Consider the following 19,647-nt stretch of genomic DNA (forward strand, 5'->3'; position numbering starts at 1 on the left):
TATCACCTTCCCTGGAAATACCACAGCCTGAACATGCGCTTTCAGGCTTGAAGGTGGCAGTTTAGGAGAGGTAGGTTGCCTTTTTTTTTTTAAACTACAATGACATTTTTCAGAAGCATTTTTTAACTCTCAGCTACTACTATTGAATCCAGCTCCAGAAAAGACAAACCAAACTATAAAAACAAAAATCCCAGGGGCCTCCTCTGGCTTCTGTTAATTGTCTGTGGGAGATTTGATTTCAATAGCGCAACTGGATCTGGGTTTGGTTTCCAGCTGCTTTTTCTAAGCCAGCTTTCCTTGCAGTTTCTCCCCAGCAAGCAGGGCATGTCAGTGAGCCAGCGAGCGGGTCTGGAGGTCTGATGCCCCTGGGGCTGCAATACAAACAAGCATCACTACTGCAGCCCCAGGGGCATCAGACCTCCAGACGTGCTTGCGGGGGGCTCCACATTAGATACTGAGTAGTCACTCAATAATAACCTAGAGCAAGCAGGCAGGAGTCCCTCTGGAGACTAGCCCTTCTGCCTGCCACAAACACCAGGGTCTTTAGCCTGGAAAGAAAGAGATTAGAGGATTAATTTTTTTATCTTCTGAGTATGCTTCTATAGTGTTGAGGCTGTTCAGTATGTTGGTTTGCCCTTACAGCAGACATCTATGATTTACCCAGTTAAACCCCACTCTCTCTCTGCTCTATCTTTGCATCACTGCTGTCTTGAACAGATTCATACAAGCCTCGCTGAGGGAAGAATGAAGCCATTTGCTTCTAGGGAAGCAAATGATTCAATAAGACAGAAAAAATCCACCTGTACACAGAATTAATAACACTAATATAAGGCACACACAGAGAGCATCTTTAAAATAATGAGCAGACATAACCCAGGAGAAGCTTTGCAGCATCTCTCAGGCACATAAGTATTACTACTGCATTGTGCAAAAAGGCCCAGCAGCATTTTGAGCTTATTTGGGGTTAATTGGTTTTGCAGCTCCTGTTCCTAGGGTGAGAGCTTGGATTAGTTTCTCATCCTAAACTCCATTACTCTTTGTGCTTGCTTGTGCCCTCCCACTTTCTCTGTACCCTGATGCAATGGGATTTTACTTCTCAAAATGGTTTCACACCCCTTCCTTTAAGCTGCCTTACATTTGTCATGCTTATTGCATGCAGGTGGCCTCAGTTACATTGTTTATTCCCCACTTTCACCAGCCAAGCCTTGATCACATCCCTCGTTACAGGGTTAATTGCATCTTTTTCAGTTCCTGTCTGCAGGCAGGTGTGTGTGTGAGAGCTGATCAGCACTCACCCTGGTGGATCACTCCTTCCAGCCAAATTTGGGGCAGGTAGGAAAGGTTTTTCAGAGTTAACACCAAATTTTTGAAAGAAGTATTAAGTAGCTGGCAGTAAATTTTTATGGACTTCATTGATCTGAACTGATGCTACTGCTTTATGTCATTGCAACCTTGTTAGTGTGAAATCCAAACCAATGCTTAACTGGGACCTGCATTTTGTGAATCGTCTGGGGCTGAAGTGCAGGGGTTTGTCGTGCCAGGGCAGTGGGTTCATGCTGTCCCTCCTTCCACAGGCCAGTGAGAAGCAGGTTCACTTCATCGTGTCACGGCAGACCAGGCAGCAGACCCCTGACATCTTGCAGGAGACGGGCTGGAGTTACAGCGGCAGCAACTCCCAGCCTGGTCCCTCCGAGAGAAACAACCCCGGCAAGGTGAGGGGACTTTTTCTGGAGTCTGTGGGACAGGGGGCTGGGAGGGTAGCTAGCGTTTTAGTGTCTTGGGGTGTTATCTCTGGTTTCTGTCACCAGAAGAAGCATGTCTTGTTTTGCAACAGAAATGGAAAAGCTGTGTTCCTCGTTATTTATACAGTGCTTCTGCCTTGACTCCATATGGGGTGGGGAGGGAAGGAGAAGGCCCAGGGCAGTGGTGGGGCAGTGGGCTGATGTGTGCACAGCATCCTGGCCATGGGCACGGACCTGGCTGACGGCGCAAGCCAGCACAGGGACATGCGCTACAATAAAAAAAAAAAAAAAAAAAAAAAAGGCTTATGTGAGGTTTCTCCACCTGGACTAAAGCCTTCAGGAAAAGCCCTTTCCTGAGATGGCCTGAGAGGTTCCCATAAGCTGCTTGAAAATTAAGGTAATTATTACTCTGTTGCTTGTTTCTTAAGATACTCGTGCTCTGACCTGGCTGGCAGTTCTGTGGGAGCAGGGGATGGGGTCTCCATGGCTGCTGCGAGCACGCTGTCCTTCTGTGAGGTTTTGGACCCAAAACACGTTGGTTCTGCTCCGGCAGCATCTGGCATTCGCATGGGATGGGGGCTGCAAGGACCAGGCAGCACAGAGCGACCATCTCACCCAGACATGGCTCTGGTTGCCAAACTGTCCCTCCAGCTGCTCCTCTGTACCCAGTTACATTGTGTGTTTAGTGCATTTAGACTTGCAGTATGACCTCTGCTTAAGTCAGAGAGACACTCACGGTCAAATATATGAGGTTTTAAAGAAGAAACCAATGCAGCAAGAGCTCTGAAAATACCTCTTTGGTGTATACTCTGTGATAGTCTTTGCACTATAGACAGAACGAGGTATGTTCTTGCAGGAGCTGAACTTACTTCACCAAGTTTAAAGTCACGTGCTTGGACAATTTACATTAATCGGTCTGTGTCACCACTTATGCAAACCCTTGTGGGCTGGTCACCAGACCACCCATGCCAGGGGCGCATCAGGGAGGTGGACAGGCAGGGCTGGTTTAAATCCATCCTGCCTGATGGGCAACCAGATGTGTCCTTAAAGGGACCTTCAGACTGAAACAGCTGTCAGATCGGGTGCACAGCTGGCAGCCAGGAGACAAGCCTAGCTCTGCATTTTATAAATGCTTTCAGTTACCCATTTTTTTCCAGGTGTTACTTTTTTAAAAAAACTACATTATTCAGTGTTTTTATGTGTAAAAATATACTAGTGTCTATGTATCTATTTTTAGTTTTCCTTTTCCATGATGTCACAACCACAGCCCTTGTTAGATGAGACTGGATCAGCAGGAATTAAACCAGAAAGCAGAGTCAATGCTCAGTAGTAACTTCCCAGTAGCAAATAGTGCCCAACTAATCATGCATCTGCAAGGCATTACTGTCTAATGAAGTAATGATTTCCTCAGGGAGATATGTGTAGGACAGCAACTAGCTTGTATTGCTACTGTATGATTTTACGTGAAGCTCCAGGCACCTGCTAGCTCTACCGTGTTGATCTGATTAACTGAGACCACATGGGATTATTTGGGAACATGACTTGTCTTCCACAAACTGCTCTAGATCATAATTTTTTCTTCCTGTACTGAGAGGGGTGAGATGGCAATTCGTGGTAAATCCAACATTATTTTGGGTAGCTGTGAGACTGAAGGGCTGCTGTTGACCTAGCAACAGTCCTTTAAAGACAAGTGAACAATCTTTTCTTGTATAGGTTGTGGCTTTCAGGGGGCTTTCCAGTTTGCTACAAGAGGTGGGTGCTATGTAAGTGCGTGAGTGGGTGTGCTGCTACAGGCTTCTGTCCAGTGCCACCATTTGGGCACTTCCCAGGGAAGATCACGGCCCAAAAAAGAAAATTCTGAGCTCTTCTTAGCTCCCTTCAGCTTTGTGAGTGTGCAGTGGATGGCTTATATGGGAGAAAATGCTCTGGCAATAGGTCAGGAGATCAGTCAGCCGGTGGACACAACGAGCTGCATGCTCTGTGGGCTTCTGGTCTGATATAATCATTACTGGAGTGTTACTTGCCCTTTTTTAGGGTATGACTGTGTCGGTTTGAATTTCTCATGCCTTTTTGCTGAAGGTTTAACGGAACATCATTTGCAATTCAAGATCTTTAAACTCTAGGTTTTGGCAAACTTAAAATGTTACTTGCTTTTAAACAGACATTAGTGCAGGAGTAATGCTTGCAAGCCTAGGGCCTGTACAGCATCCTAACGCAGAGCACGCTCCTGCTCAAAACCACGGCATTGCTTGCTGGCTGGGCTTCCCTTGTCAAAGGAGTTTCTACATGTGTGTGGCTTGATGAGTCTCCTGCCACCAGCGGGACTGCTTTATGTGTGATTGATATAGAGATTGCTGACTGACTTGAATTCTGGTTAATTTTAAGGTGGTTTTTGTCCCCCGAGCTTATTGTAAGAGGTGATATCAGCAGGTCAGGAATGTTCTCATCGAAGGAAGCAGCTCTCGCTGTAGAGCACATATGTAAATGTGGGCTGAGATCTGCTCTGAAGGCTGTACTCAGCACCAAGAATAAACTCCAGCTTCCAGCAGCCGTCTTGCTCACGCAGCAGCTCAGGAACCACGTTTGGCCAAGCCGCTGCCCTCGTGACAGCCTGCCCGCATCTGGGAAGTGTGAGGAGGCGGCTCTGTAGGGCCAGCGGCAACCAGCCATGCAGCCGGCGAGGCACTGGGGCAGGAGGAGGACAGTCTGCAGTGACCGTGTCCTTCTCCAGCGGCAGTGACACTGGGTGTATGGTGTGACAGCAGACGGGTCCTGCCCAGGCTCTCACCGGGCGGTTTTCCTGTGTTGAGGCAGGGGAACACAGCCCAAGCTGTTCTGGCTGCTGGTTGGGAAAAGAGAAGATGTCAGAAACCTTTCTCGTGCAGCTGAGGTTGTTAAGCTGGGCTGTAATGCATAAACGGGCCAGATTCTATTTCTTTGAAGTCAGTGGGAGCTTTGCCATTAATTAAATAGCACTTGTTTTTAATTGGAACTGTTTTCTTACTCCTTTCTAACAAATTGTCTAGTACTTAAAACAAATCTGTTGCCCTGTTGCTTGCGCAATGTTTTCAGACCATACAGGCAGGTTAGCCTTCAGGTGAAGTACATTTTCCAAACCCACAAGCTATGTCTTTTGCCTGCAAGACACGTGTCATGGCTTTGATGTTGTGACAATCTGCTGTAAATATTTATTTTCCAGTAAATATAAAGAAAAGAAAAAAAAAACTTGAAAAAGGAGGAGATGAACTGTTATGTTTTTCTTCTCTTGACCTCTGAGGTCATTTCAAAATGACAGAAAAGGACAATTGTTTAGAAGAGAATGCATTGAAATGCAGTCACTGATAAACATTGCCTTTTAACTGGTTTACTCATTATCAGTTGTACCTCCAAGAAAGCTCTACGTGTGTTTACTGAGAAAGTCTTTACTTTCCTTTCATCACTGCCTTCGTCTCGGCCAAGTCACCCCAATTCCTTTCTATCTACAACCACGTAAAAAATGACATGTGGAAGAGTAGCTTCAAAGGAAAATGGGTCCTACATGGCTGAGCACACAATTGTCAGTTCTTTTATGATTTTTCACTGAAATGTAACAGGAGAATTTGTTACCAAGCACTGCTTTGAAATCTGCTTCTCTCTGTGCAGATTCCACAAAAATAGAGCATTAGCCAGTGTATCAGCTAATGTTTTTGGTGTCTCAGACATGATAGACACTGCATAAGTAACAGGATTTCTCTGAACACTCAGAGTTGCAAGGCTAATTCCAATTTCATGTTTTGCTACAAAATTTCAGACTGCATCTTTGTGAAAATTAGTCTTGCCCCTATTCCACATGCTTCAGGAAGTGGCCTTTTCCTAATGGAAAGCCATTCCTTCCCAAGAGAAAAAGGACAATGTTTTCGGACAACTGTGGATGAAACGTTGTTTAGTTTGCCCTAAGCTAGAAGTACTGTGTTTAAAACATTTATACCTTGAAAAAAGAAAAAAGTGAAAGATTAAAATTATCTGGAGTAGAACATTTATATTTTTTTAAAGGCAATGTTGTAAAACCTTCAGAAAATTGGGTTCATTTGCGAGCCATAAGCCACTCTGACACAGGGTCTGTGTTCTGCATGGATCAGATCTGATATACTTGTTTGGATATATCACTTTGGTTTTTGTCCTGATGACCAAGAGAAAACCTTTTCCACTGAGCTCTCTGCCGTTTTATTCCTGGAGTTCTGTGGCAGCTACTGTTCTTCTGGTCAAGCATCTAGAGATCCTCTGCTAAGCTGCTAAATGGTTCTGGGTTTTGTTGTCGATGTTGCATCGCAGAAATCATGATGTGGAGCTAGTTCCACCAAATGTACCTTTAAAAAAAGCACAAAACAAAGGTAGAGCCTGCCTTATTGCCATAAAAACTTCTTGCCACCCTATTCCTTTGGCCATTGTTGTCACTGCGGGAGCAGCCGTGGGCTCGCCTGCTCTGCTTTCTGTGCTGCTGGCCCAGGAATCGAGGTGCAATGAATATGTTTCTGGGATCTTGGGTTTCTAAGAAGATATTGATGTGGCTTTAAATAAGTTTTATAGATTATTTTTGCATATTATAACTGTGAGGTCACACTTGTGAATTAGAAGGCTGAGAGTTTTTTTAATATACATTTGAAATGTATTTAGCAGTGTGCTATTATATCTACGTATGAGCCTGGAATGGATAGTGCTGTTCCTTCAAGAAGGGCTGGGATCTTCAAGAGTTGATGTCGGTAGCAGAGCTTATGAGATGCTTAAGGAAATCAAAGCAATTAACATTTAACTCCAGATTTTCTGGAGAAGCATCGTTGTCTCGAACTCTTCTCTAAGAGCTGGACGCATTTGTAAATGTAACATTCAGTTCCCGGGTTTTGTTGGAGCTTGTGTTTGTTGCCTTTCCATCCCAAGGCTGCCTGTGAATTTTTTTCACCCTTGCTTGTACACTTGCTGTTGCATGACCAGCGATGTGTATGTAGCTTTTCCTGTTCAGGGAGAGGAATGGGGGGATGACTGTCCCAAAGTGACCTTTTAAGCACAAGCACTAGGAAAAGCACCCTGGAAGCTGCTGGCTCTTCACTCTGTAAATGTTCTTCTCTTTTGCTGAACAGAAACACATACTCTTCAAGTTTATTCCCACCAGTAACTTACACCGAAACACAGCAATCTGGAAGAGCAAATTAAGTGTCTATCTTCTAACCGGTCCCCAAGAGTTTTATTCCTTTAACCCAGGGCCATTTCTCATTAACTATACAGATGACATTCAGACTGCAAACAGCAAGATAAAAACTGTGACCTGATAGCCAAAGATATGGGGACCACTAGTGATATTAATATCAAGAACTTTTTTTTTAAAAAAAAATAAATCAGATTCCTTATTTACATTTCAAAGACCTGCTTCTATTAGTCTCAACCCTAAAACACTTATTTTTTTGGGAGCAGTGCCTGACTTTAACTATTAAAGCATGGGTTATCTTGGCAGTAGCTCTGACTACGTAGATATCTAAACCCCGAAGAGAGTCATGCCTGCCATCTGGCCAGGCATGGCAGGCAGCTGTGAAGTGCTTTGGTATTCCCTCCACGAATATTCATTCCAGTAGAAAATGCCTGATCTGCCAGGGAGGTCCCCATGCCCACTGTGTTTGTTGTTGCTGTTCTCTCCATCGTAGAGTGCCCTTCACACCGTCACCTGTCACGAGAAGGTGGTGGCTGTCCGGAAAGATAACACAGAATCGCTGGGAATGACTGTAGCAGGCGGAGCATCTAACCGGGAATGGGATTTGCCTATCTATGTGATAAGTGTTGAACCTGGAGGAGTTATCAGCAGAGACAGCAGGATAAAAACAGGTAAAAAGAGGGGATTTTGAAAGCCTGCTTTGATTCAAAGGCTTCCTTTGAAAAACAGGGGAATTATGAAACAGCACCACAGCCTGACATCTTCACCCATCCCAGAGATTTTGGGATGCATCAGGTTAGAGGGTCTTAAGTCAGCTACCAGGAAAGGTAAAATTGCAGCAGTAACCATCTCTGTGAAGTGGGATGTAGGCAGGTTCTGGTAGGAAAAAAAAAAAGTTTTTCACAGGAAAATGAGCTTGCACTACTATCTGCTAACTACCGAAATCTTCATTGTGCAACCTTCACGGGTCTTCAATATAAATTTTTGTGCTTGTTTGTCATATCATTCATGGCTTTGAAAGAAATATAAAGGAGCAGCATTCCCATCATATATGAAGCAATGTTAATGCCTTCTGGTTTTGTATCATATCTGGAAATACTGGCTTCATAACTCCATTTGGCTTTTGATGTAACAGAATGATAAAATTAATAGCTTCTCCCCCTCTGCATAAATAAACATTTAGAGTAAGGTGAGGAGCATACTTTATCAGTGGGTTTTGTGGGAATAGGTAGGCAGTAGAGGAATGATGAAACTTTCAGTTTTCAGGCTGTTAGATCTCCAAGAGACAAGTACCTCGGTCCCCTGCATCCAGCAACCACACAGCTGCCTGTCCCCTTGCCCTTCATCCCCTACAGCCATCTTCAGCCTAGTCACTGCCCAAAAACTGCAGGGAAATCCTGCAAGCAAAGTGAAGGCAGCCAAAAGTGGGGCAGAATAGCTGCAGCCCAGCCGAGCCCCATGAACCTGGGTTGCAGCACCTGGCGTGGGGACACGTGAGAGCCTTCCTTTTGCAGGAGCTATGGCTGCTCATCAAAACCCATGTAAGAACATGAAAACAGGAGCAAACCAGAAGGTTTCCCCTTTTCTCCTGCTGGGAAATCACTACCTCTCAGTGGGATACATTTTCCAAAAAATTATTCATCATGAGGCAGCACGGAAAATTCGGCCTAGTTAATTTGATAAAATTAGAAACAAATGAATATGTGATGTTATAACAGCACCATAAGACTCCACAGTTTAGAGCAGCCCTTAGGCTGTTGTCTGTCTCATCGGGGCAGACCACAAGAAGAGGTTAATGTTCATGCCATGCTGCCTGGACTGCCGGTGAATACAGCCGCTACCTGGAGGAGCATGCAGGTGAGGCGCAGAGGGCACCCAGGGAAGCCCTAGTGTTGGAACATGCCATGAAGGGTAGCCAGAGCACTTGGCACCATAGCTGCTTGCGTGACATTAATGATGTCTTTATTGTTCTCGCTGTAGTAATTGAGGTCATCTTTGTGTTTTCCTCTGAAGCTGCTGTGGCCACATTATAAATAAGGCATACAGAAACATGTCTTGGCTTGCGGCTATTCAAACACGCATTAACATTAAAATAATAATACGTTATTCCACAAAGCAAACTTCACAAAGAGCCAGCCGGAGCGGCAGTCCTTAGCTTAGGGTGTGCTGGGAGAGCCACCTTCAAGATTTCAGGTTTCAAGCTCAGGTTGAGTACAAAAGTTGTTAGCTGGAAGTTTGCTTTGGAGCCCTGGGCTAGTGCTAGGTGCCTGTACCGAAGCTCGGTACAGCAGCACCCCAGCTGTGCCGTCTGGCTCTGGATGCAGGATGTGACGTGACAAGAAACCAGAACCAAAGCCTCCATCCAGCCCCGTGATGCACCAGTGTACAGGGATCTAGCCCCTTCCCTCATGCCTGTGGCATGTTTACTAGCATATGCTTTACATCCACGTTAAACAACAAGATTTACAAACAGCTTCATCAGGCAGCAAGTTCTTGGCTGTGGCTTTGACTTGCTTATATGTGGGGGTGGGGAAGGGATCCTGGAAACACTTGCAGGGGTTATCATCATCCATTTTTATTGGTCTCAGGTGACATCCTCCTGAACGTGAATGGGATTGACCTGACAGGGGTCAGCCGGAGCGAAGCTGTCGCCCTGCTGAAAAACACCAACTCATCGGTGGTGCTCAAAGCCCTGGAGATGAGAGCGTGTGAAGCCCAGGAGGAGCGAGGCTGTCTGCCACTGCCGGAGGCCACACAGGTGTCCCCTGAGAGCAGCGAGTGGTCACCTTCCTGGGTTATGTGGCTGGGGCTGCCGCGGTAAGTCCACAGATTGTGTCCTTTTGCTGAAGGGGAATGGGAGGAAAGATCTGTATTTTCTGGCAATTCTTCCTTTTGGCTTGATTCATTGCTCTGACATCTTAATTAAATCCAGGCTCTGTTGCAGACTTGACTCTAAATACCTCCCTTTTGTAAACGGGTGTGTATACATGGCAAAATAGACACGCAGATCCCCTTGCAGAAGGGGGAAAGGATTCTGAATTGGTACAGTCTTGAAAACGTATCTGGCACTCAAGGAGTGAAAGGAAAACTTGCAGGGATGCTGGAGCTTGCTGAACAGGGGTCTAGGCTCAGCCACCCTGCAGAAGGCAGTTATCCCTCCTGCAGCTCCCAAGCTGCACAGCCCTTCTCCTCAGCCAAATCCAGCTGAACTATTTGACTTTACCCAGATGTTGCGAAGTGCATGCAGTTGGCTGGTATCTCCGAATCACCTCTTTTAACCCCACCCCCGACTGAAAGAAGTACATTTGTCATACACAGGAAGCAGCTGTGTTGTCATTCCAGTAAGGATAATAAAAGCCATACCGCTCGTCGCTAAGCTCTCTCAAACAAACTCGGTGTGCAGGGTGCGTACCTGCAGCTTCAGCGACATTTTATAAAGTATTACATGAGGACATGTTGTGAATCTGTGAATATGCAAAGCTAGCATCACAGCTGAAACTGGTATTCAATCTTAAGAAATGAAGAATTTAGCTTACAAGTTACTTTTGCCCATACTCCTAACCCTGGCAGCAGTTCAGTGCCTCTCTTTTATGGGAGGGCATGAAAAGATGGTCTGCGGAACAGGTGGGCTTTTGCTTTAGGCACAGTTTCAGGACTTTTCCTCATTTCCCAGTCTTGCATAGCAGATTTGATGCTTTCACTCCTCCTGGCTTGAGCTGTTTTGAGCTCATTCACCTTGCAGCAAGGTCTGCTGTGAGTGCCAGATGTGTTCCGGGTCTCGGTCTGAGGCTACTGACTGTGTAACATGTGCAACATTGCAAGAGCAGAAGGCAGACTATATTTCTGTCACTCACAGATGAAAGGTTCCTCCTCTATTCCTGTGGGGAAAAAAAAAAAAAGCCATAAAAAGAAAAAGCAGTAAATAAATGGTCCATTCTTTGCTACCCCAAGCAATGGTGAACTTTTCTCACCCAGTCTCACTGCAGACAGGCAGGCCCAGGGAAGTCTTTGCTTCTGCTTGTTGCTCTTGCAATGCTGAGCTTGATCAGCAGCACTGGAGAATGAGTAATGCTCCCAGCAGAGACAGCATCCAGACTAGTGACCTTATAGATGCTGCAGTCTGCAATGCTGGGTCTTGCCTTCAGTCACCATCCATCGCTAGATGGATCGAAACAGTTGCACCCTGCCTAGGCCTGCTCTAGCCCCATCTTCCTGGGCTGCATAGAAAACCTAAGTTGCGTGGCCATCATCTTCTACCCGCAGCTGCCTGAAGTCCCCATGTCCTCAGCAAGGTGATGGAGATGAAGGACAGAGCTCCACAGCATTGAAGGCTTGCAGCCAGGGTTTGCATCAGTCGGTTCCACTTTGCAGTGTGGGAAGAAAAGGTGCTTTCCCCATTTTAAAAGCAGTCTCTAAGCTCACTCTATCCCTTCTCTGCTGAAGGCTGTGTGTGTGAAGGCATTCCCACCCCTTTGGCCTGAAGGAAAATCAGCCCCAGTGTCAGCAAGGCTGAAGACAGGAGCTCATTGTAGCTCTGTCCCCAGCTGTGACACCACGCACAGAGCACAGCACGGCCCTTCTTTGCCAAAGAAAAGTGGGGGGATTGGTATGCTGAGCTGGTACACTGCTCTGAACGTCAGGCTGAGACAGGAACCAGCACTGATCGGATGTGACAGTAACAAAGGTGCACTGCATCCTGGTTAGTAGCCGGTTGGTTGAGTAAGGGTGCACAAGGATCAGGTTTGGGTTTGCTCATTGTGTATTATCAGACCCTCTGCTCTTCCCCAGCATGAGTGTGCTTACCCTCTTACTCTTGGACTGATTCCCCAGGGCCCACATCAGACATCTGGAAGTCCTTCAGCAAGTTCTCTCACTAGGACCTGCATCACATTAACTCCTTTTGCTCCAGGCCGAGCATTTAACCTTTCCCTATCTGGCTTTCAGTTTGCTTTTGGCAAGGATCACATCCCACTAGATCTCAAGGTCCTGCCAACAGTCTCACGATATTTTCCAGGCTGTTTGAGAAAATTATTCTCTGTCCAAATAGATGTCTGACAGGGTCATCTTGGCAAAGGTGCCTGATGTGCAACTATGGGGCAAGATGCTGAAGATTGACTTACCTTAATTAAAACCATTTACTAGAGGGAATGCTCGAAGATACGCGAGTCTAGGAACATTTGGTGCAGCAGATGGGAAAGTAGATATGTCAAAATCATGATTATACAGGATCATGCAAGGTGCTTGGGAAGTGGCTGGGACCAGGCACACCTACATGAGAAAAACTGAACAAAAAGCTGGTGAAACTGGTAGGCCAGGAAGGCCAGGAACGGGCACGATTATAAAAGAGGTGGCTGGATAGTAGATTCCTTAAAGTCTGGTGAGAAAGGAAAGATGTGACTCTAGACAAGCCGTGGCAGTGCAGTACGAGTGTCTGTTCACAGCAAGCAAGGCAGGGAGCACAGAGGCAGCCTGACATTGTGACTTAGAGTGGGATGCTCGGGGCTCAGGAAACTGAGGGAAGAGGAGAGTCTCTCCCGCTGTGTTCCAAAAACATGGAGTTTTGATTAAAGTCCTGTGAAGGATGGCCCCATAAAATGTGCTGAGTTGAGCTAAGCACTAGAGGATATCTACAGACCTCTGTCTGTGATTGATGAAGCAGGCTAACATTAATAATAGTTACATGATTAAAAGTACCTTCCTCGCTTTCGAGGCTGATGTACTGTGAGTGCCTAATTCTCCATACTGGCACAGAACTTGCTCTTTTCCCAGGGACTGCATACATGTTACATAGATGGGCACAGACCAATATGGAGAGTTAGGGAATTATACCATTTTTCTGGATCAAGTCAGTAGCAACAGAATCAGACTGGTTATCCAACTGCTCGCGCCAAAGCTCAAAGCCTTGGAAAAGCCATCTTGCATAATTTAACATTTGCGGATCTCACTTAAATTTCAACCTTTTCCTTCTGAGATCTTAAAATTGGCTTTGGTCACTTTTATATGGCTTGATAATACATAAAGAGCTCCTCTGTTCTTTCTGTAGTACAATCCAATATGTGGTGGTTATAAAATAGACACACATGTGCATCTGACATCTGTCAAAACTTGGCCCGCGTGCAAGCGGAGGGGCTGCGGGCTGGGTGCCGGGAGGAAACAGTGATGCAGGACCTTAAGCATTCGCACCCGAAGACTTATTTTAGGGTAGCTAATTTAATTGTTTGTTGTTGAGGAAGACAGGTCTCCTTTATTGTTGGAGGGAAATGTTGTGAAGCATGCACAAAGGAAGTAACGCGGAACAGCTGGTGAAAAGCGTTTCCCCAGTCCCGTGATGTTTCTTCTACTCTTGCTTGTTTTCCTGCGCTCCTTTCTTTGCTCTCCTCACATTTCTTTCCCCCAGTTAACACTTAGAAATACTTTATAGATCATCCTGTCATAACATTTACAAACATTAGTACTTCGCACGAGTGCTTTTCTTCATCTGCAGAGTGAGATGAGAAAGACAGGAGGTGGCCAAAGTTATTCTGCAAACCAGGGGTAGAACTGGACATAAACCATGGAATTCGGATAGAAACTCCCCCAAGTTAACTCCATCCCAGCTGTAGGGCTCTGATGGGAGCAATTCTCAAATGTTACTGTACTCCACTGCCACTTGTCTACCGTAACAGGGCAGGGGAGGCCGGCATGTCTTTCATACCTGTTATTGCTGACGTCCTCCTGAAGCAGGGCTGGTTTTCATTCCCAGAGCATAAGGCTGCTCACGCTTTGCAAAAAGCAGCAGGGAATTGTACGTGTAACTGCTTGAAAACAAGCACTTTTAAATTCCTCGTGCATCAGTAATTGATGCTCAGTCATAGTATCTCTCATGGTAGGACCCTGCGTCTAGACACTGTTTATCCTCAAATCTTGAATCTGAGGCAAGTTCACACATAAATTACTTCTTGTCCTCAGCTTTTGGAGTATTTCAGATAGAGGCAGAAGACTGTGAGCTGCTGTCTTCCAAGGCAGAAGACAGTTATCCTTGGACCGGTTGCAGTGTAGTGGGTTGTGGCAGCTTAACTGGGTCAAAACACTCAGACTGGGGCTTTTGTTACCGCAGAGTAGTCTAGTCACACTACAAACATCTTTGGATGACTCAAGTACTTACTTCATTTTCTCTCTGTGGCGCTTCCTAGCTTGTCTTTATTACTACACAGCTGTACGCAGACCCAAATGAACTGACCCCCTTTGGGCTGCTCTTTGCTAAAACCGTTCGGAGTAAGCAGCGCCCGTGTCACATGTAGCTCAGCTCTGTGCCCCCTGCCTCCCAGCAGCCTTGTCACGTTTCTGACAGCACTAAGGAATAGCTGATGGACGGTGCGCTGCCATGTTTACACCCTCTGTCCCATAGGTTGGAGATAAGGAAACATCAGTTTAAAGGCGCAAACCACCTAGCCACTCCTGTTCTGTCACGAGTCGGTATCTAGCTCTGGCCAGCGTGATGGGTTTGGGTCCAGCTTGCACTAGGCACCCGCACAGCTCGACACCCCAGCAGGATGAGAGAAAACGGGAAGAATGAAACCAAGAGAACTCATGGGTTGAAGTAAAGACAGGAAAAATCACTCATCCATTACTGTTTGTGGGCAAAACAGACTTGGCTTGGGGAATTTAACTTAATGCATTTCATTAGCAATTTGTTTATTGGGAACCAAAGATGACAAATACATGAAGTTTGGGAAAACCCTTCCTCCCCTTTTCCCAAACTCAGCTTCACTCCAGCACCTCTCCTCCCACCTTCCTGCTCCCCACTGCCTTGATGTCACAGCAGGGTACACCCTGTCCCTCCGGCAAGGCCACAGGCAGCGCACGGGGTTGGAGTCAGGACAGAGCAGTTGCTTTCTGCTGCTCCTTGCTTCCCACGTGTTTCCTTTGCTCTGGCAGAGAAAACAATCCTAATGCTAGCACACTGTGTCATTTACTTAAATCTAGCATATGCTTTGACAGCAAATACGTATTTATGCTTTCTGGACTGATGGAGACCAGTAAGCAGTAACCTTACAGACCGTACGTACAGAATGCAGGTAAGCCTCGTTTGTCTTCACCGAGTTGTCCCCTCACGACTTTACCTGCTCTGCTATTTCTCTATGGCATTAGGATTTAGCTGATGACCTTTCAATTTCAGCAATGCCCTCCTGAAGGCAGTGAGCACGGGACCAGGCAGCAGAGATTCCTGCCTCCCAAAACCAACACTAAGTAATAGCACCAACGGCTGAACCCTGGCATCACTTGGTCATGACCTTGATAAGTACCATCAAACACAGAGGGTTTAAGTGATTTTGCACATTGAAGCGGTCCACAGATGGTAAAGTAATAATGCCTGGCTGCTGAGGAAAGCAGCAAATGTCACCTGTTTCTTACATTAACAGCCAGTGAATTCTTGTGCAAATATTATATACCTACCATCCTGGCAGCAGGTGAATATTTGTAGGTCCTGTGGGACTAATCTAGTATTGCTATAAAACCCTGCTGTGAAACACAGAAGAAACATTATTTGACAAATAAAACCTTAAAAAAGGCTAGACATACTGGTCTTTATCATAAAGTTATTTACCCCTCTACAGAAGAAGTGTCAGCTGTTTCTTACAAACCTAAAGAGTCTCTGAATAAAGCTTGTAACAGTTGCTTGCTGTAGACCAGCCTATAATTTCAGATTTGGAATAGCAAAATCATTTTCAGGGTCTTCAGTCATTCCTGGGTATACTGCTAATGACGAGTGGGTTAAGTATTAAGGACAGAAATTTCTGTCGCTCTGTAACCAATTTTTTTTTTTCCTGCTTGGTTAAAAAAAGAAACAAAGCAGGTATTGAATTTAATGTACTTGGAGAAATAGGCAAAGTGTAAGAATCTAGTAATCTTGCTACTCTTGCTTTCCCCATTCCTTGTTTCAGCTAAACTTTGATTCAGCATAACTTAACAGTATCATAAAATACGTTCAGAAGACAGAGGGAGAAGCAGATTTCAGCTCTTACCATAAAATCTTGTGTTAATCGTTATAGTGAGGACAAGCCATCTTCTTGACAGTAGTCTCAGTACTCCAAAGCACTGACTGACAGCTAAGTTTCGTCTTCCATGCTGCAACTTACGATGTTACTTGACAAGAAAAGCTTAGGATCCCTTCTTCCACTGCATTCTTCTTTGTGTAATTTCTGTGATTTTTGCAATTCTGGCTCATTTCACTGGCCTTGAAATTATTTAGCTTTAACATCCATCACAGTAATAAATGCCTAACCGCTTTTGACACAGTTTATCACATACAGGCTCTTACCTGGCAAATAAAACAAGTCACTTGACTGTACAAGGTAGGTAAAATACAATTTCTGGAATCATGGTTTACAAATACTAAATCCAATCTCCCTTAAGTGTTTTTCTCCATCACTTCCAATTGCAACTAGACCACTTGCCTAAGTTTTACCCTGTGAAACAAATTATTTAGTATTTTAACCCCAAGATTACCTAATAATCTTACTTTCAGGATAACTGGTTGTGGAAAGCAATGCTACAAAAGCAGAAGGGAAGTGGAAGCATCTAATACGGTGGAACTTTGGTGCTATTTTTCATCTTCAAAACACTCTATGGGTGTATGAAAAGGCAGATTCATCACTAATGAATGATTCATCAGAATCTGAAGTTAACAATAAGACATTTTAATTAGACTGGTTTCTTTCAGGTATTTGTACAGCTGCAAAGAAATTGTATTACGAAGAAATACATCTGGAAGTCTTGGCTTCAGCATCGTAGGAGGTTATGAAGAACACACTGGGAACAAACCATTCTTTATCAAATCCGTTGTTGGGGGGACACCAGCATATAATGACGGCAGAATTAGGTAATGATAACTACCTAATGAAAAGTAGCATTTAAGTAACTCCTTTATCTAGTTCAGTTGTGGGGTTTTTTTCCTTAAAAACAAGTTTTAATGAAGACAGCATAGGGGTAAAAAAGGGACTAATTGATACAGAACTAACTCTGACAGATCTGGAAATAGGACGTAAGTGTCCTGAACACATTTGCCTTCAGGATAGAATGTTTTCAGATGTCTAGCCATCACTGGTATATGAATAAGTACTAAGATAAAGTCAGTTTGACCTCTGGGGTAGTACAAAGCATGCCAGCACAAAGAAGCTTTCCCACATCCTCAGCTCAAAAAAACCCCCAACCAACCAAAAACCTTCCTGCAAACACCAATACAATTTAAGAGAGTAAGTGCAGAATTACGGAGCACACAATTAAGAAGTCATAAAACATTGTTCGGAACATGGATTGTTCCCACCTGATAGAACTATATCCTATTTTCTTTCAAATATGTCTAGTTAATTATAAAGTTGTAAGGAAAAGCAAAAAAACAACCCACAAGCGAAGTATTTTGACCTGCTTTATTCCCTTATTCATGAACAGTCATTGGCCAGAGAGGTAATAGTAATACTCCTTTCTACCCCTTCCCCGCTTAGAGGAAGCTTGAGGAGATGCTTTTGGCATTTGCAGACATTAAGAAGTCACCTTGTTGAATTGTTCTCTCATATTTGTCTTTGGTTTTTCAGATGTGGTGATGTCCTCCTTGCTGTCAATGGCAGAAACACATCAGGAATGATGCATGCCTGCTTGGCAAGGATGCTCAAAGAACTGAAAGGAAAAATTACTCTCACAATCGTGTCCTGGCCTGGCACTTTTTTATAAAACAAGTCTTCATGGAGAGTATAACAAGTAATTTAACACGGGGGGGGGAAGAAAAAAAAAAAAAAAGGAACGTCAGTCTTTGCTGTTTGTGGGGGATCAAGTATGTGCTTATAAAGCAACAGTTTGTGAAATTTCAACCTGCATGTTAAGAAAAGTCAAGTTTAGGCAAAGCGGGGACACATCGGAAAAATCACTTCAGAGTGATTTAAGCTACAGACTTAAGTCTTTCCTTCCTCACGTTCTTAAGTTGTTTTTTTTGTTGTGTTTTTTTTCTATATATGTATTTAATGCATTATAATAATAATGAAATTCAAGGAGCAGCAGCTCCTGCTCACCCACTTTACAAAAAGAAATTCTTGAATAACTTATTGAAAGATTTCTTGCCATTTTTCTAGTTGCAAAAATCAGGTGAAGGTTTTTACCCAACGCGTTACTAGCACTTTGATTATGTGTACCTTTTCATGGTCAGCATGAAGCTGGTATTTAGTCTGTAAAACTGTGAATTAAATTTCTAAAATAATTACAAAATATCTGTGTAATTGTACAGCTATTATTTTCACCCAAAACCAAGTGACCTAGTTTCCCTGGCACGTTTTGATTAATACTATTGAATCTAGGCTTTTTATATAGAATTATTGTTTTTAAGGAAGTACACTGCACCCTACTAAAATCATTAAGTAAGTCTTCTAAATAGCACTCTGGCAGGGCAGTACAATTTTTGCAGGACTGCCATGCCAATCACACTTTATACTGTTCTGGATGGAGTAAATCTGAAAGTGATGATGGTCTTGTATTTTTCTTAAAATAGTTATTTGCCTTTTTCTGCAAATTACCCATGTTCAAAGTCTTATTTTTTTCCTTACAAGCTAGCACTGGGAAGAGGATGTTTGTTAATCTTCACCATGTTAAGGACAGCTGTTCCCCTAGAATGAAGACTTTAAATGAACTTTCTTTTAAGCCACTGAAAAGCAGCAGGGATGATTATCCAGCTTAGTTCACCCTTATACACCCACACAAATCAGACATAATTATCAAGTATATCATCACCACACTCAGTGTTCTATGAGACTAAGAACAATGAGCACCTTTCCCAGTTTCCCTCTTTTTTTTTTTCCTTTTTTTTTTTTTTTTTTCACTTTAGTACAAGGTTCTTGAGGAGTCTGCCATTCCTGCTTGTCCCTGTAGTAAAGGATGACCTTTTCAAATATGAACTCCAAAAGCTGCACTAAACCCACGCTGTTCCAGATGTTGGTATACAGTGAAGCGAATGCACACTGTTGCTAAAGTCAGTAAAAGAATGACCTTCCCACTGGCTTATGAAAAAAGGAGACAATTTAGTACAAAGAATTTAAGCCCTACATATATTGTAAAAGCACAAGCCTCTAGCTGTAAGATATTTTCTCACTGTTTCTTAAAAGACAACGTCAGTCTAGGAATCTTAACAGAAAAAAATCATTCTTTTATTTTCAAAAAAAAACCCCCAAAGTAACCTTTGATTTCAAACTAACAGAACAAGATTAAGAGCAAATTATTTTAATACCCAGAAAAATAACAAGATTTATAGTAATTATTTCTGGCACTAATATATATGCAAGTAGGCAAAAATCACACAAGCCTATTCCACAGGGGCAGCTTCAGTGTTTTCCTGTTCAGGAGCAGGTTCACCACTGGCTTCTTTTCCTTCTTTGCTTCTTTTGGATTTTTTGTGTTTGTGCCTTCTGTGGCTGTCCCCTTCTTCACTGTCATGTCGACGCCTGCTGTTACTACATAGACAGAAAAAATACCTCAAAAAGTTGCATGACACTTCAGGCCCCACTTAATTACGGAGTACCAAAAAAACAGCCTTTGCATTTGTATCTGAAAACTGGCACCTGCTCCCATTCCAACCCATACGGTATTTGGATGGCAGTGCCAAACTGAGTTTTTCATAGAATGGTACATAGGTCCACCCATTCTGTACTTCTTGTCGGGAAGTTGATTTTTCACATGATTTTTCACATTTTCACATTTGTAACC

At 43.9% G+C, this 19,647-nt stretch overlaps 2 protein-coding genes across 13 annotated transcripts in view; one reads left to right on the top strand and one right to left on the bottom strand.

Moving 5' to 3' along the window:
- The window catches only part of LNX1 (ligand of numb-protein X 1), an 83,227-nt gene extending 65,552 nt beyond the window's left edge, over positions 1-17,675 (top strand). For all 6 annotated transcript variants that reach the window (XM_056332867.1, XM_056332876.1, XM_056332886.1 and 3 more), the window contains 5 exons: positions 1,575-1,712; positions 7,415-7,592; positions 9,510-9,738; positions 16,625-16,783; positions 17,496-17,675. In XM_056332867.1, the coding sequence (XP_056188842.1) occupies positions 1,575-1,712; positions 7,415-7,592; positions 9,510-9,738; positions 16,625-16,783; positions 17,496-17,631 (840 nt within the window). In that variant the 3' untranslated portion in view covers positions 17,632-17,675. The remainder of the gene's footprint in view (positions 1-1,574; positions 1,713-7,414; positions 7,593-9,509; positions 9,739-16,624; positions 16,784-17,495) is intronic.
- A 1,473-nt stretch (positions 17,676-19,148) lies between these two features.
- FIP1L1 (factor interacting with PAPOLA and CPSF1) overlaps positions 19,149-19,647 on the bottom strand; it is a 42,997-nt gene continuing 42,498 nt past the window's right edge. For all 7 annotated transcript variants that reach the window (XM_056332989.1, XM_056332982.1, XM_056332944.1 and 4 more), the window contains one exon: positions 19,149-19,394. In XM_056332989.1, coding sequence (XP_056188964.1) covers positions 19,247-19,394 — 148 coding nt within the window. In that variant the 3' untranslated portion in view covers positions 19,149-19,246. The remainder of the gene's footprint in view (positions 19,395-19,647) is intronic.

Source organism: Falco biarmicus, chromosome 1, assembly GCF_023638135.1.
Source record: "Falco biarmicus isolate bFalBia1 chromosome 1, bFalBia1.pri, whole genome shotgun sequence".
NCBI classification, from domain to species: domain Eukaryota; kingdom Metazoa; phylum Chordata; class Aves; order Falconiformes; family Falconidae; genus Falco; species Falco biarmicus.